Below are 15,970 nucleotides of genomic sequence, written 5' to 3' on the forward strand. Positions count from 1 at the left end.
AAGCAGAGAGAGAAACGGATTGAGAGAGATCGGGGCGAGAATGGTTGAGACGAAATGATTTTGAATTAGGAAAGGACGACGTGCAGTGGAGAGTGAAAGAGGTAGTACTAGCTAAAAGGTGGCTGCTCCAAACAGACGATTTGGCGCGGCTGAAGGACCTAGAGATGGACGTGAGGCACAGCATGCACGAGAGAGAAAGACAAGAGGGAAGTCGAGAGTCGGAAGTCGAAAGATGGGAATACTTTATAGCTGCAAAATGAGACGGGGAAAGACCTAAGACATGGCCAGCCCAGCTCTCGCGTGCATGAGGATCTATCTATCAGTGCTGAGTGCTGAGTGGACCAAAGTCGATGCTGCCTGGGACGCTTGGGGGAGTTCCTGCCTGTGCCTGGCTCGTCGTTCCACAAGGCTGGGATCATAAGGCAGCATAGATGCGCTAATCCATTTTCGGCCCACCAAAGTTGATCCATCATCCCCCACTGCGGCACCGCCCACCGCCTTTACTCTCAGGGGGGAGGGGGTGCTGTTAGTCTTGACTGCCATGACTACCTACCTAGGTACCTATCCAATGGCCGGTCCCAATGAAATGAGATGTGAATGTACTGTGTAGACGTAGCTCATCGGTGATCAGAAGAAATGTGCAATGGATTCAAGGCGAATGATCTGACGTTACTGTAACGTACAGAGAGTAGATGTTCTAGCTAGGGCAGAGCACGAGGGAGTAGGCAATTGGCAACAGGGACCGAAACAGATACCATAGTGTCTTCTAATGATGATGGCGCCCTACTCTCAAGATCACGATGCGGAGTGTCCCAGTGTCCGTCCTGCTGCCAATCATCACCTATCCATGGATGATATTCCACATGGAACAGCGCTCAACTACGTACACACACGTACGCATACACATACACACACACACCCTCCTCTAGAGCTATGACTGTCTGTCTCAAGAGGATGCACAACCCAACCGCAACAATCATCTCAAGACCCCCAGTGTTCCTGAAAGGTTACTCATACACCCAAATGCAAGGTTTCGTCATGCAGCCATATCAAGCCTTCAATCTATCCGTACCCTATATACCGAAATATATGAAGAACCCGCAACCATGCCACGAATATGCCCAGCAACACAATTCAACGCCGAGCTCTCAAGTCATTCATGATAAGTCCCATCCTGAGCGTGTGACATGAGGATATACAATGTGATGCCGATGAAATATTACAATAAGGATAACGCCGCCGCTGAAACGCTAAGTATAATGATGCAAGGAAATAAAGAAAAATATGTCGAGAAATGTCCATGGATTCCCAGCTGCGCAGTGGCGGAGATAATTTGCGAATCACACATGGCGAAGGAGAAATAGGAATGGCTAAGAGGGAAGATACTCGACTAAACCCTCCTTGCCCCGAAAAGAGTCATACTGATGGCAGTCTCGTTTCCTGCCGGATTTCCACCGCTCTCAGGCAACATCTCCCACCTCTTCAAGGCGAATGGCACCTGCTTCATCTCCTTCTTTTCAAATCTAGTCGAGGTTGGCCGACTGAAAGAAGGAACTGGTTGTGGCGCAGAGGCTGGCTGTCTCTGCAACTGGACCGGAGAAGGTTGCATGCTCCGCTGCTGTGCAAGTGCCTGCATTTGTTGCATTTGCTGCATCTGTTGCAGTTGCGAATGTTGTCCACCTTGCATACTAGCCATGCGTTGGAATTGAGAGAGCATCTTGTTCTGTTGCGCTTGTTGGGGGTATTGTGGATTCGTGCGAGTCTGGTTTTGCGAGGGTGCCTGCATCGGCTGTTGCTGTTGCTGATGTGGCTGCTGCTGCTGTTTTGGCTGTTGTTGTTGTTGCTGCGGCTGCTGCTGCTGTTGCTGCTGTTGCTGCTGGCTGAGTGATCGTTGCATGACACCCGCGCCTGAGCTCGGAGTCGATGGGTTCGACTGTTGCTGCTGCGCTACCTGCTTTGGTTGGGTTTGCATCGAGGAGTTCGCTTGAGGAATTGACGCAACAGGCCTGGCAGCCGCGAGCCATGCGTCAGGATGTGGCATGGTTCCAAAAACGAAAGTGCATCGGGGGTCGTTAGTGGACTTCATCGTATCTAGTTTGATGAGATGGTTACGGACGTCGTCCGTGACGTAGTCAGAGAGTAGAGCAGTGACGTCAAAGATTTGATCAGTGATAGATGGAACTGTCATCAGCAGAGGATTGGTGAAGAGTAGTCGTAGACTCCATAACAGTGCCGCTTGGTGTTGATGGGGCGCTTGTGTCAACCGAATCGGTCCGTGAACGATTGCAAGACGCAAGAGAGCATTGAGCCTACAGAATTAGTACTACGCACAGCAGCGGAGGCAAATATCACTGACCATATGCCGTAAAGCGGGATTCGAGAGGCGACGGCTCCATTCTCAGGGACAGGCTTTGTTTCGGTACCCTTTGTTTCGATGCCCTTGTTCAAAGCTTCCCCAATGCCTCTGAACCGTTCAACTAGGTTCGCAAAGATAGGCACTTCTGTTTCACGTTTGGTCTCCGGGACTGTGTAGTCAATTACCTTGAGGTACTTCCTGATGAAGGCCTCGTCGCTAGCATGAGCCCTATCGGGAGGAGATGCTGCCGAGTTGATCAGAAAGGCAGAGGCGCTTAGAAGTTCGCGTTCTGCATGCTCACGGATCTAACAAACATTAGTCACGGGTCTCATATGGATTACGAAGTTCACGGTACCTTATTCATAAGATCTGAATCAAGGCCACTGACGAGATCACACCAGATCGTCTCATCCCTGTCAACCGCCGTCTTCACGGCTTCAAGCAGTGCTGTCGATGGTGTGTCGGCCGAAGGGTCGGCCGATGGTACATTCATGGAGACGAATTGCTTGATCGCAAGTTGGGAGAAAGGGAGAGAGAGGAAAGTAGTCGTGTCTACAATAGTAGATATTTGGTCGCGCATGCTCTTCGTTGAAAGTTCTGCGAATAGTGAGAGGCTTGTTCCAGGGGCAGGATCGCCATATCCACACATACCTAATTGTTTGGAGGGGTCGACGAGTGCATCTAGCATCGCCTTTAAAGTAGAAGCCAACGGGACCGTGGAAGCCTTCGTTCCAATACCCAGCGTAGTACAGAGCATTGTTGAGCTCTTTAATACATAATGTCTCAAGACTGCAAGGAGTCGGTTGCTCGTCAAAACATTCATAATCTCATGCCCTGGTGCAAGCGAGGCAACCTCTAGCATCTCCGCGACGAACTCCAGAATGCGTCCGTTGGGGTCTCGAATGAATTTACGTTGCTCGAGCCGGAATTTGTAACCGTCTAGCGGCGGACAGGACGGGTTCAGTGTATCTGTGGGCAGTAGCATCTCACAAACATCTACGCACGCCTGTGAAGTTGCGTGCATATCTTGCATTTTCAATCTGGCAAGGCATTTTCGCGATATTTCTAGGAACTGAGCAAGACTCAGGCAGCCAGCGGCAACCAGGACTGGGATAGCGGCATGGAGCACTCTAGTTTGTCGACCGAGGACCAGAGACTTCACCCACTCGGCCAATATTCGGCGGAAAGTGCCGTCGTCGAAAGCGCGTAGTCGCTGAAACCAGACGAAGTAATTGCTGGAAGGGGGGGAGGCTTTCTTGGCTTGCTCCTCTAGGCTCATGACCATTTTGCCAAAAAGCCGGGCCATTGTTTGCTGATCCATGCTTGTGCCACTGGCAAGAATTCGGTCTATCTCTTCATTGGTGTCCCAGCCCGTGCTGTGAAGTGCTTCAGTCATAGTATCAGACACCGGAGAGCAAGCTGCCATTGAGTTCTTTTGTTCAAGCCGATTCATATCATATGCCAACATTTGCTTGAGTTGGGCGTCCGCCCCAGCAGCGCGGGCAAGGTCCGTTAAGCTGGTGAGCAGTTCTTTCTCGGGGAATCGTATGGTTCGGATCGCTGCATATCTCATTGCAATCTTGAGGAACAACGGCTCGAATGCACCTATTGCACTGAAGGCTTCTTGGTTGTAGTGGAGCGTGTCGGCAGCGGAAGCAAGGATGACGCCGTCTAGTGTGGTGGAGACAATTCCAACGATGTCTGCGAGCATAGCCAAGTCACCAACACTCTCAAGGCACATTCTGACAATGAGGAATTCGTGCGATGTGATGTAGGACACCGAGCCCACCTCCTCGACGTGGGGGTCCTTGGTGGGGATTCTGCATACGATTAGAAAGAGAATTGAGAGCTTATATATTCAAAACATACCGATGACAGATCTCCATGTTCGCTGAGACTCGGTGGCGTAGAAGGGTAGCGATCTCGAGCCTGACTGTCGCGCTGAATCCACTTAGATCCAGCTCGCGCGTGGGAGTGTCTACCATGATTTGGCGATATAGGTTAGGCAAATGCTGTCTGATAATCTCTTCCGCATCGTCCAGACTCTGCTCTTCGGCTTCTGTCGCATGAGGCGTGCCGCGTAACAGCGTATTCCGTAAATTGCGCACCTGTTCCGTAAGGCCAGTCAAGGGAATTTCAGTTGTGAGTCGAAGGGGCCATGCCATGGGCTGAGGAAATTCAGTGATGACTCCCTCTACGTCATGAATAAGGCTTACCGATGATGAAGCGTGGTTTTGGTTGAGTGCGCCCGTTGCAATGAGCCATTGGAGGTATTTCCCAACGGAGAATGACTTCGATCGAACCAATTCGGCTATGATTTTGAACACGTTGTGCAGCTCGCAACCAACGTGTGGAGCGGCGGACTGGAAAAATGCCAGGATGGTCTCGTCAATATCAACTCCAAGATGGCCCCATTTCCGTATCAAACGAGTCGCTAGATAAACACGGTGCAATCCATCTCGGTAGAGGGACGAGGCCCACTGGAGACACAGAGATATGAGACAACGTGCATCAGTTATAATCTCCATGCAGTCGCCAGCAAGCTGGTCGATGGGTATTTTCGATGTATAATCGACAGCATCCAGAAGAGCCACCATTTGCCGATTCGAATTATGGGTCGTGGAGCTGCTTAGCTGGGGTGACGAAGAAAGACGAGAAGTTCTGAAGTCGAGCTGCTCTATGACGCGATTCATTTGAGGGTGGGGGTGCCGCTGTGCAAGCTTACGAAGAATGGTTGCATGGCGGGACCATGTCTTCGGCACCATTAATGACGAGGGGCTGGTAGCGAGGAGCCTGGTGATAATCTTCTCGAGGAGCCGAAGGACGGGTGCTGTGGGACCGTCCTCTTCCAGCTGATAGAGTTTCTCGGCGTAGGCGAGTAGCGAAACTGCTAATCGTTTACCTCGCCGACGTGGACCGGTCAAATCTGGCCAGTATGTTGTGGCGAGTAGAAGCCATAGAAACAATCGTTCCGGAGGGCACGTCTCGAGATTTTTCAAGATCCAATCGATGTAATGCTCGTTTTCAAGAAGGTGGTCCTTGTACAGTTGAGTCGTCAATTCCATAGCATATTTAATCCTCGGTTTCCAGTCGGCCTGCCCTATCGCAGCGATCGTGCCGTCAAGGAATTGTTCCACGGAACTAGTCCAGCCTCTCACCCAAGTCATCGTACCAGCCTGTCCCTTCCGCTTGTGAGAACGCATCTCATTTATGCCAACGCATTTGATGAGCCAGGCAGCACGTGACACAGGTACACGCTTGTTGAGACATTGCTCGAGTAAGACCTTGCCGGTGATACCGTGAGGGATGGTCCGGCTCAGTCTTCGGAGTTGTATGGCTGGGTTTGCGAGATCATGTAGCCACGACTCTCTCGTCGAATCCCGGAGGGTTAGTCGCGGTGGCGGCTTGAAAGTGTTTGGTGTCGTAAGGCGGCCACAGGCTTGTCGTTTTTCGAGGACGGCAACGAATAGTTGCGAGAGGGTTGGAATTCCCGATTTGCTTTTCAGATTGGTCCATAATGACGGCCTGGCGGTATTTGTCTCGTTCATGATCTGGGGCTTGTTGCTGATCCCGGATTTGACCAATCCATCGTTCAGGATATCTTCAGGATTGTTGCCCGTCCAGGGGAAAAGATCGACTGTTTCTATGGCAGAAAGGTTAGCAGCAATTTGTGGGGAGGTGTCATGCAACGTACTTCCTTCCGGAAACACGACGGCGGAAGCGGGCACGTCGTTAACCGGAGCCTTGGTTGCGGCCTCGTCTTTCACGCCTGAACCTCCGGGTATGATGCGGCGCTGGGTTGCGTTATCGGCGGGCCTTCCAGGCCTAGGCGGTACCGGCAAATTGGTGATGGGGAGCGCGTAAGGCGAATTCGCGGCGACATCAGGGGAGGGATTTGGGACATTGCTGAAGAAGATCTGAGGCCGGCCCTTGGGTAAGGGTCTGGGATTGTGCGAGGCCGTATGAATGCCTTCGAGCGTGGGAGCTTTTGCCTTTGCATTGCCCACCACCGGCTGACTTCTAGTCGCCGATTCATCCGCGGGCCGACGTTGATCGTCAAGAGACGATTCGGCGGCCTCCTGGTTGGATGCACTCTGTGTATTGACAGGCTTTGTAGGCTGTCGCCGGGCCTGGGGCCATGGGGGCGCACCACTCCCACGATGCTGTAGAGATTCCGGAATCCCTTGTGAAGGACGAGAAGTCATCGCACAGAGAGCGGATTCATGGTCGGAAGGAGAATCAAAAGCGAGAGGTGGGTGGGTGTATGTATGGGTGTCGGGTAAGAGAGTGTGGGCTCGAATGCTCGTGGTTGGGCGCTCGCTTTTGGTTGCGAAGAGAATCTGGGAGGTGATATCCGGTCGCGTGGGAGTGGGTATGGTCGCAGGATTGGATCAATATGGTGATGGTTGTAGTGATGCCGACGATGAACGGGTGGTGGTGATAAGGCGAGGCGAGCGGGTGGTTAGGTGGAATTGCAGCGGCAGTGTCAGCGGTAGTCGAGAATGAGGTGGGTGGAAGAGGATGGTCGAGGTCGAGGGCGAGGTCGAGGGCGAATGTAGGGGAAGGAGGAGGAGAGTGAGGTTAAGGTTAAGGTTGCGGATATAAGGATTTAGGAGGAGGATAAGGACGCGGAGACGAGACTCGACTCGAGATCGGGAGTACTCGAAGGTGAGGTGAGGTGAGGTGTTGAGTGGATCAGTGGATTACAATAGGGTGGATTGGGTGGATTGGGTGGATTGGGTGGATTTTGAGTTATCTTACGAATGAATAATGATGTGAAATGGGAGAAATCGGCAGGGAAAAGGATCAACTAGGTTAGGTACCTAGGTAGGTATGAGTAGGTATACCTACTACTAACCTAAGTACAGTGAAGTGCCTCACTAGCTACGAGTACGGAGTACCTAGGCAGGGATAGGGAAGTGGAATGAATGGGTGGAAAAAGGGACGGGCACGATCAGCGGAAGTGGGACTGGCTGCTCTACAAGTACTTCAAGTCCTCGGTCCTGTCTGTGTACGAGAGACTTGAAGTAATTACTGACAGCATCTAGCCGCAGGACAGTCGTCGTGACGACGTAATAGCTGTTCTACAACAGCATATCCGTACACAATTGATATACTGGAGATCCACAACGACACACACCGTAGTAGTCAACAGCGGATAGATACAGGAGAACGGCGACGATGCTACATAGTAACTACGGAGTGGTAGGTAACGGGTAGAGGCATAGCGAAGGGCAAACGCAAATGCAAACGCAAAAGACATGGGATGGGCCCGATGGGAAGGGAAGAAAGGGAAGGGAAGACGGGGGCAAGGGACATGGGTAATGGGCGTTACGGCTATGGGTTAATGGGATGGGATGGTTCAATAATAGTTAATGGGTTAAAAGTAATGGTATGCATGGGGGGCATGGGGGAAAAGAATTAGCCAGTAGTTAGGGAATATGTGACTACAGTCTGTACGGAGTCCAGCGAGGCAAGATAGCCATGGCATGGCATGAGAAGAAAGGATCAAGTCATCAAGATGGGACTGGATGGAATGGGATGCCGGCGAGGATAGGGTGGGATGGGCCGAGATACTCCGGACGTTGTAGTAAATTAGATGCCCAGGAAGAGACAGAGAGAAGCAATAATGATGATGAATATGAACAATAATGCTCCGGAGTTGATGCGCCATGGAGACTACAGTGCGCACCATACACCATTCACCATTCACCATACACCATATTCCATATTCCATATTCCATACGCCATACGCACCCAGCAGAAGCAATACGTTCAGCCCAGCAAGCCATCCAACCATCCAGCCATCCAACCATCCATCCAACCAATTCTCCGTATATACAATAATGCAATCTACGAGGTACATACTCGACATCCTCCGACTGTCCTTGATAGCATTCTTGCCATTCATACACCACACATACACATTATCATCATTATCATCAACTCCAACGCACAACAACTGTAGTCAATCAATGTGCACTCCGTACTCCATACAGAGTAAGTGATGCGACGAATCCAACTCCCTTACACAACCTTGGGGAACACCCGTCGGTAGCTTGCCCGTGCAGACGGGGCTCACAGACAGGATACGTAGATAGGTACATACATACTACACAGTCACGACTCACAAGAGTACCCAAGAGGAAATCTCGCAAAATGATTTCCATGATCCCATAATTGTCACCATAACTGAAACCTAGTCTACATACTCGTAGTACTCGTACCTCGTAGTTGCCGTCACCTACCGGCATTTTCACGCCATCGGGTCCGTAGCTTCGTAGGCTCGTAGTCTCGCTGTTGGTACCGACCGTCGTACATGACCTCGTCGCCAGCCCTTTTTGCCTTATATTTTTCTTTACTAATACTTTCCGTTGGTAAACCCTAAACTAACCCTGATAGTCGTGCGCCTACGGAAATACCTACGTCGTATGTAAGTTCCCGCCTTCTCCTCCCAGAGTCGCAATGATAATAATGATACCTCGTAACAACAAGTACGCACCTACGAGGCTTACCCCCCGCGGATGTCGGGTGTCAAAGTCGGTTTGCGCGCGCTCAACGTTTGCACATACATACATACGTACATACTGCACTGCCTGGTTGGTGCAACCAGACATTGATATGCCGTTGACACATACCCACCCAGCTGCAAACACGCGCCAGCGTCCGTTTGCCTACCTAGACAGATTACCCATTCTCGTGTCATGGTCTGTTTGAAGTTTGAACTTTGCCAATGCGACGACCCTGTCCTGTGTCTGCCCACTGCACGCTGTCATCATCTGCCTACGAGGTCGCTATGGAACGCTGGACATGCTTGCTATCATTATTGTTGATTCTGCGAACCATGACACACTAGTGGACGGACTGCCACTCACGAGTCGAGAGTAGTCGAGACGAGGACGAGGGCGAGGGCGAGGGCCTCCCTTGATTACCTGCAAGGCTGTAACTACCGTAGACGGACGGATACCTACCGAGTACTGGCCTATCTATCAGTACAACACATCACACACACTGATTTCATCGCAATCCTCCAGCCGGCAAGCCAGCCGACGATCCAGCCGACGATCCAGCCACTTAGTACAACAGAAAGAAAGGAATCTCAACCTCAACCAAGAACGGCAATAGTCCGGTAATCGTTGCGGTGCGGCCACGAACACCACCAGTAGCACGAGCAGCAACACCAGTCAGATCGGATTCGGGTCGTCTCGCCCATCAAGTCCAGAAGGAGAGATTGAATTGACATGAGCAGACTGTGATTGGTGGTGATGGATGAAGGGTGATGGAGGATGGGATGGTGGTGGTGGTGGTGGTGGTGGTGGTGGTGGTGGTGGCGACGGCGGCAACGGAGGCGGCCTAGCCTGTGCAGAAGTGTGCAAAGTACGCGGAGAGTGCAGTGTGTGCTGTTGCGATGCGATGCGATGCGATGCGATGCGAGCCCTGGTCCGTAACTTGGGAGTCGTGTAATGAGTCGTGAGCGCGGCAACGGAAACGGAAACAGAATTAGAATTGGAATTGCAAATGCAAACGCAAACGCAGCCTGTTACCTACCCAGGCAGATCAATAATGGTTGATGCATAACTACTCCTTACTCCTTGCACTGCACAGGAAGACATGCCTACTCGCATTCATACACAGTACAGACGGGTATGCTGTGCCATCACCCTCTCCGTAGGTACCTACATATTCGGTAATTGTGCGCGCAACCCCAAAGCGTCCTGCACTGCACTTGTACGCTCTAGGTCGAGCCACTTCTCGGAACTCTCATTATTAAATTAATCAGGGAGTATCCGGAATCGGGAACCCGCCTTCTGGACCCCGTTGCACTTGACTTGTATTGTATGTATTGTATTATTTCTTCCATCTTCCAAAGCTCGCTTCCTCGACTCTGGAGGTGCAAGTGGAAGGTCTAGACTATGAGTGAGATATGTACTCCGTACTGTGTAGGGGGGAGGGAAAGGGAAGAAGCAAAGGGAAAAAAAGAAGAAAACCAAACGAAAGGCGTGCCAGATTACCCAAAGAGTCCAAGTGTCTGAATGCAGTGCAGTGCATCTTCATCGTCTCTTTTCTTTGCCATGGGGTTTATCGCGTTATTTCGGCAAAGACAGGTTGGCAGGGAGGCAGATAGAAACAGTGCAGCAGTCTGCAGGACTGAGTGACACCACTGGCGGTCCTCTCCGTGGGTTGAATCCGTGGCCGTATGTACACAGTACACAGTAGATGGTAGATACCGTGATACCGGAACTAAGGGGGGGCCAGTGAAAACGAACCCAACAAAGTGAATGCCCTCCACCTCCACCTCCACTTCCACTCCCAGTCTCCCACAGTCCACTGTGCCACTACAACCAACCATCACCCATCACCACCACTACTCCCGTACTACTACGAGTACCAACCGCCGTCTCTCTCTCACAGTCTCACCCCATCCCATCTCATCCCATCATCCACCATACCTCTGCAACCCCACATTCCCCATCTCCAGCTCTGCATCACTCCCCAACATCATGGCCTCAAAGAAGGATCTCCGACGTTTCGACCTCAGTATGTTTGCTATCCCCCTATCCTGTCCTCTCCTGTCCTATCCTGTCCTGTCCTGTCCTATCATCCTACACTACCCATACACCCGACAACTCGAACCACTGTTGCCGCCGCACCCCTTCCCGTGTTCACCTTTGGCTCCTGGCCCAGAGAATAGCCACCTCAGGCTCTCCCCATCCGACTCTCGTCATCATCACCAAATGTCACGTGCCTTCTAACATCTACCCAGTCGTCCCTTACCAGGAGCCCGCAAAAGACAAAAATGATACCGACATGTCCAGTAAGCCCATCTGATATCGTCCTTGTCGCCTCCATCCCTCCTATCCCTCTAACCATATGCTCGTCCAGGTACCATGGCCAGCACGCTCCCAATGGCCGCCGTAAGTTCTCCCTATACCCATCCCCATCCTGTAGGTTGCACTGCTGATATGGTGTCTCAGATCTTCACCCGGAACAAGTAGGTCTTCGTCACATGTGGCCCTCTGTGTTTGCTGTTTCTAACGCTTCGTCCCTCCTTTCTCCAGGATGATCGGCTGGTATGCTTGACCCTTCTTGTCGCCGCTCATGTCTGATTCCACCATCACTAACCTTACCTCCCTCAGGGTTGCTGTGGTCTTCTCCATCCAGTCGTGGCTCGCCGAAACGGCAGAGCAGAAGCAGTCATCCACCACCCCTGCGTTCTTCTCCGTTGGAATGGCCCGTAAGTGCACCTGTCTCCACTGTTCAACATACCTCGCTAACGGTCATGCAGTCATGTCTCTCGTCGTTGTAAGTCCCCCATCACGGCCACTGTCATCTTCCCATTTGATGCAGAGCACTGACTTTGTGTCACTGAAAGGGCTACATGCCACTTCTACTTCCACCCCAGCAAGGTCGCGTTCTAGGGGGCTCTGGTACGGAAGCTCCCGCGGCTGCACCCCCTTCGTAAGTCTGCTGTCAGGATGGTTTCCTTTTGGGGTTCAGGATGCATCAGTCTTGGCAAAAGCATTTTGTGTCCGTGTAAGATCTTCGCCATGAGATGCAGTGTACTAGTATAATAATATTAAGACAAACAACCTAAACGACCCGTGGTTTTGGGCACAATCATGCACACCTCCTCATGTACGCCGTAGTAGCAGGCAAACATGCATGCCACGCCTTACCTGTCTCTCATTCTCATGGTCGACGTAACGTTGGTAGAGCCTTGGTGACTCAATCTGTTTGTTGGAATGTGACACATCCATCACCCATTCAAAGCGGAAACGGGATCGGCATCCGGAGCAAACGCTTCGAGCGCTTGTGATATTGTCTCCTGACGACATACGCTACACACAGTGACGATTGGGAGTCGAACAAGGCGAGATATCGTTATCACCGGTGCCGGTGGCTTGGATGCCTTTTCCAAAGTTGATGCTGCTAAGTTGTTGTATGTACGACCATGCCGTGAATCGCGACAGATGCCTAAGGCACCAGCGGGACTTTACTACTCGGACTGCGATCCGGTGCATGTAGGTGCATGTACAATGTATCGAGACTTTGGAGTCACCAGTTACATGGGCAGATTAGGTAGCTTCACCCAGACGTTCCGCAGGAAGCTCAACAAAGAGGAAAGCATGATTTCATCTGCATTGCACCATCATTCTCGCTTTGGTCGGGATTGTAACTCGTACGTTTGCTGTTCTGATATTCAGGCATCTTACTCCGTACTACCCTTGTTTTCTCTCCTCTACCCGGAGCAAGGAGCATGACTTGTCCGACTCTGTGACAGATGTCTGGATGTCTGGTCTGGTGGCTCGTCTCGACCGCACAAGCGAGAGCCAAAAGCCAAAAGCCAAAGTCGGCGCGCTCAGACACACCAGTGACACCGAAAGAGGAAGGGCCCAGAAAACCCAGTCACCCTATTCGCTCCTGTCCTTCAATTCACAGCCGCAGGAGACGACGCCGCCGCCGCCTCCGCCGCTTTCCCCCGCCTTCCCTTCCCTCTCTTGCCCACTTTCCCAACTACAACAACACAGAGTACTTGCTCCGTACAACGAACTCTCTTCATCCCTCTTACACTCACACTCACACTCGCACACACTACACCTCCACCACTCACTTCGCAAAACACACTCACATCGCGCTCTGCTCTTTTCATAAGCAGTCGCACGAAACGTTGCATCAATCCTACCACTCGACCCCGAGAAACCCCCCAGAAAGCAGCGGTTTATGAGCATCGAGAATCTTAAGACCTTCGGTATGTTGATAACAGAATCTCACAGACTCCCAACTTACATCTCCCCTTCTCCCTCTCTTCTCCAATCATTGTGACGATCGAGAAATGCTGACGAAGACTTTTTCCGGTGTGCAACAGACCCCTTCGCCGAGGCCGATGAGGATACTGGCGAGAAAACCAAGCAAACACAGAACTATATCCATATACGCATCCAACGTACGTCGCTCCCCTTTCTTTCCGGGCGTGCGATTCCCTCTTCAGTGTCTCCCCTTCCGTCGCCCATACTCCACAAACCTATCGTCGCCGGCTGTGCACTCCGCAAGGAGCCTATCTCACCGCTTGTTGCAACATCGTACTAATATCGGGCAACAGAGCGTAATGGCCGCAAGACCTTAACCACAGTCCAAGGACTGCCGAAGAAGTTCGACCAGAAGAAGATCCTCAAGGTCATCAAGAAGCAATTCGCCTGCAATGGCACCATCGTAACCGACACCGAGATGGGCGAAGTCATCCAGTTGCAAGGCGACCAGCGCAAGGATGTGCAGGAGTTCCTGACCAACAAGAAGGAAGGCCTGGGTCTCGATAACAAGGACATCAAAGTCCACGGTTTCTAGACAGCTTCGCGCGACGAGCGCGACCGCCCCGCTGCAGTGAGCCACAAGCCAATCTCATCTATCGGCTTGGGTCAACCCCCTCCTGAAGCGGAAAGCGGCTGCTCCGAAGCTGGAAACCGGCAGGCACGCAGCAACAATGACAATCACTAGGATCGAAGGAGACGGGTATTTTCAGTTAGTTTGACAGAAGATAGGGTCACTTTCTTTTCCTGGGTTTAATGCCAAGCTGCAGTGTGTATTTTTCTATAGGACGAGCAGTCGGTCATCATTTTCTATCAGAACGATAATGGCTTATTGCATTCGAATTTGTGCCACCATGTGTTTCTCTTTGCTACTCATGTCTGAATAACTTCCTTGGCTATTAGCCTCTATGAATTGAAAGAATGACGAAAGCTAAGCATCGTGGTGTCAATAATTTATACAATATTAGGAGGGCCTACACTCCTATAGTCCTACAGGTGAATAACTTGCTCGACTATTAGCCTCTGTGATTCAAAAGAATGAAGAAAGTTGAGCATCGTGTTGTCAATGATTTATACAATGTTGGGAGGGCCTACACTCCCATAGTCCTACAGGTTACACGCCCAAATTCCGATTCTACACATCCCACGTTTCGAGGGCTTTCTTCCTGGATCTATATCATTCCCGGGTTCGCTGCTTGATATGCTTCAGTGTCGTCCTGATACTTCCTATCCTTCTCAATCTTCTCCAACGTTGTCGGAGAAGCAAAACCCCAGACTTTCCAGCCCTCCATCTTTCCCCTCAACATGCGTTGCTGCAGGACAACGTACTCGATGACGTCCTTCTCGTGAACGTCGACGAGCGGCTCGGCCTTCTTCTCCTGGATCTTGTGTCCGTCGGGCGACCACTTCGGGCTCCTCCCCTTCGCTGACTTCGGCTGGCTCGAGGCGGCGGAGTCCCGTCGTGTGATGGTGAGGCGTTGTCTGGTCTTGAGTCGGTACACCACCTGTCGGAGTGCGGTCGGTGCGGTCTTGTCGTCTTCCTCGCCCGGGATGGGCAACTTGGTCGCTTTGTGGGAGACCACCCTGGGGCGCTTGTCCGCGGACACGAGCTCCCAGGTCATCTTCATGTCCTCGGGTCGGGCGGCGATGCGCTGGGTCAATTGTTCGTAGATCCCGGAGATGCAGACGTTCTTGAGGGCGGCCTCATCGTTCCTGTGCGCGCGGGGAAACATTCAGCATTAGCAAATAAGAAGCGACAAAGGGACGTTGGCGGGTTGAGCTACGCACTTTGCGAAGGCCTTGTACATCCTCTGATGCAGACTGACAGCCGCGGCCCGGGCAATCTTTGACTTGAAACGCGGCCTCTCCCTCCAGCGCCAGTTTGTCAATCCGAAGAAATAATATAAACGACTGCTCCCCACGTTAGTATTCGGGCTTCCTTCATTTCTGAGTGTTCCAATCAATCAAACTCCTTGGGACGAAGGAGGATAGCCGATCTCTTTCCAGTCCTTTTTTCAATGACGTACCCTACTCTGTCCTGAAACCTTGTCTTCAAATACTTCCACTCGTATCCAGCTCGTGTCCTGAGCGCTTGCCGCCAGGCAGCGGGCGATGAAAACTTCGAGGGTGCTAGGCTTGGAGGCGTGCCTCGAATGAAGGTTCCTGTTTACCAGTCAGTCCCGATGTAACCCTTTCCTGTCATTTGACAGAATCCCGAAAAGAAGGAATGGCATTTTCCATGTGTTGGGAGCAGCTGCTTCGTGGTTCTACCACCACTTCCCAGGAATTGCCAATTCTTCATTCAGTGAACAGGGCCGGCTTCGAGGATGAGTTCGTACCGGCAAACAGTCCCAGATCGTCCATCATGGAGTCCTGGCCCCGCATGGCCTCTGCCTGGAACACCTGCGGCGCCTTGTCCTGCCGATTCCGTGCGTGCGATTTAAGCCCTGCGGCATCTGGAACTTGTCTTTGGCGTGCGATTGCGGAGGAAAATGGGCGGGCGGCGGGGAATCGAAGGATGGGTTGGTGGCGGGCTGGCCGCAGTGACCGAATCGGGAGGTGTGTGGACATCTTTATGGGATGTTTGTGGTGGGCGAGGGCGTGGGCGAGGCGTGAACCGACTAAGCTATAGATTTCGCAGATGGGGAGAGGTTCGCGGGAGAGATTTCCCAAAGTTCTGCTGCGGGATTGCGGGGTCACGTGAGGGGAACATCACCCACTCTCCAGATTCAATTGAACACAACAGATATCGTTTTCTCTGGGCGGTTACTTGTCAGGTGGACAACCCTTCGGCTTACTGTTCTATTTC

The 15,970-nt window shown here is 51.9% G+C and overlaps 4 protein-coding genes across 4 annotated transcripts; 2 read left to right on the top strand and 2 right to left on the bottom strand.

The window, feature by feature from the left end:
• Positions 1–1,390: 1,390 nt before the first annotated feature.
• On the bottom strand, positions 1,391–6,561 carry BU24DRAFT_457677 (uncharacterized protein; the record flags this gene model as incomplete). The annotated part of the gene is made up of 7 exons (XM_033531559.1): positions 1,391–2,309; positions 2,357–2,661; positions 2,712–2,953; positions 3,008–4,176; positions 4,226–4,524; positions 4,573–5,999; positions 6,051–6,561. The coding sequence occupies 7 exons, from the start codon at positions 6,559–6,561 to the stop codon at positions 1,391–1,393; spliced, it is 4,872 nt and encodes a 1,623-aa protein (XP_033390063.1).
• Positions 6,562–10,857: 4,296 nt separating this feature from the next.
• Positions 10,858–11,819, top strand: BU24DRAFT_339939 (uncharacterized protein; the record flags this gene model as incomplete). The annotated part of the gene is made up of 8 exons (XM_033523209.1): positions 10,858–10,894; positions 11,121–11,171; positions 11,240–11,271; positions 11,332–11,348; positions 11,416–11,427; positions 11,494–11,591; positions 11,643–11,659; positions 11,730–11,819. The coding sequence occupies 8 exons, from the start codon at positions 10,858–10,860 to the stop codon at positions 11,817–11,819; spliced, it is 354 nt and encodes a 117-aa protein (XP_033390064.1).
• A 1,100-nt stretch (positions 11,820–12,919) lies between these two features.
• Positions 12,920–14,157, top strand: BU24DRAFT_417357 (eukaryotic translation initiation factor SUI1). The gene is made up of 3 exons (XM_033526701.1): positions 12,920–13,106; positions 13,224–13,301; positions 13,458–14,157. Exons 1-3 carry the CDS (start codon positions 13,079–13,081, stop codon positions 13,697–13,699), a joined length of 348 nt encoding a protein of 115 aa, XP_033390065.1. The 5' UTR covers positions 12,920–13,078; the 3' UTR covers positions 13,700–14,157.
• On the bottom strand, positions 14,134–15,793 carry BU24DRAFT_417359 (uncharacterized protein; the record flags this gene model as incomplete). Its single annotated transcript, XM_033526702.1, has 4 exons — positions 15,501–15,793; positions 15,189–15,324; positions 14,950–15,072; positions 14,134–14,874 (listed from the first exon to the last, which is right to left on the bottom strand). Coding segments are annotated over exons 1-4 (823 nt in total), but the record flags the coding sequence as incomplete, so codon positions are not given.
• Between the last annotated feature and the right edge of the window lie 177 nt (positions 15,794–15,970).

The sequence above is a fragment of the Aaosphaeria arxii genome (assembly GCF_010015735.1).
Source record: "Aaosphaeria arxii CBS 175.79 unplaced genomic scaffold BU24scaffold_1, whole genome shotgun sequence".
Taxonomy (NCBI): domain Eukaryota; kingdom Fungi; phylum Ascomycota; class Dothideomycetes; order Pleosporales; genus Aaosphaeria; species Aaosphaeria arxii.

Coding starts and splice junctions, on each gene's coding strand:
- BU24DRAFT_417357 (XM_033526701.1), top strand. CDS start 13,079: ATGAGCATCGAGAATCTTAAGACCTTCG. Junction 13,107..13,223: donor CGAGAATCTTAAGACCTTCG/GTATGTTGATAA, acceptor GGTGTGCAACAG/ACCCCTTCGCCGAGGCCGAT. Junction 13,302..13,457: donor TATCCATATACGCATCCAAC/GTACGTCGCTCC, acceptor ATCGGGCAACAG/AGCGTAATGGCCGCAAGACC.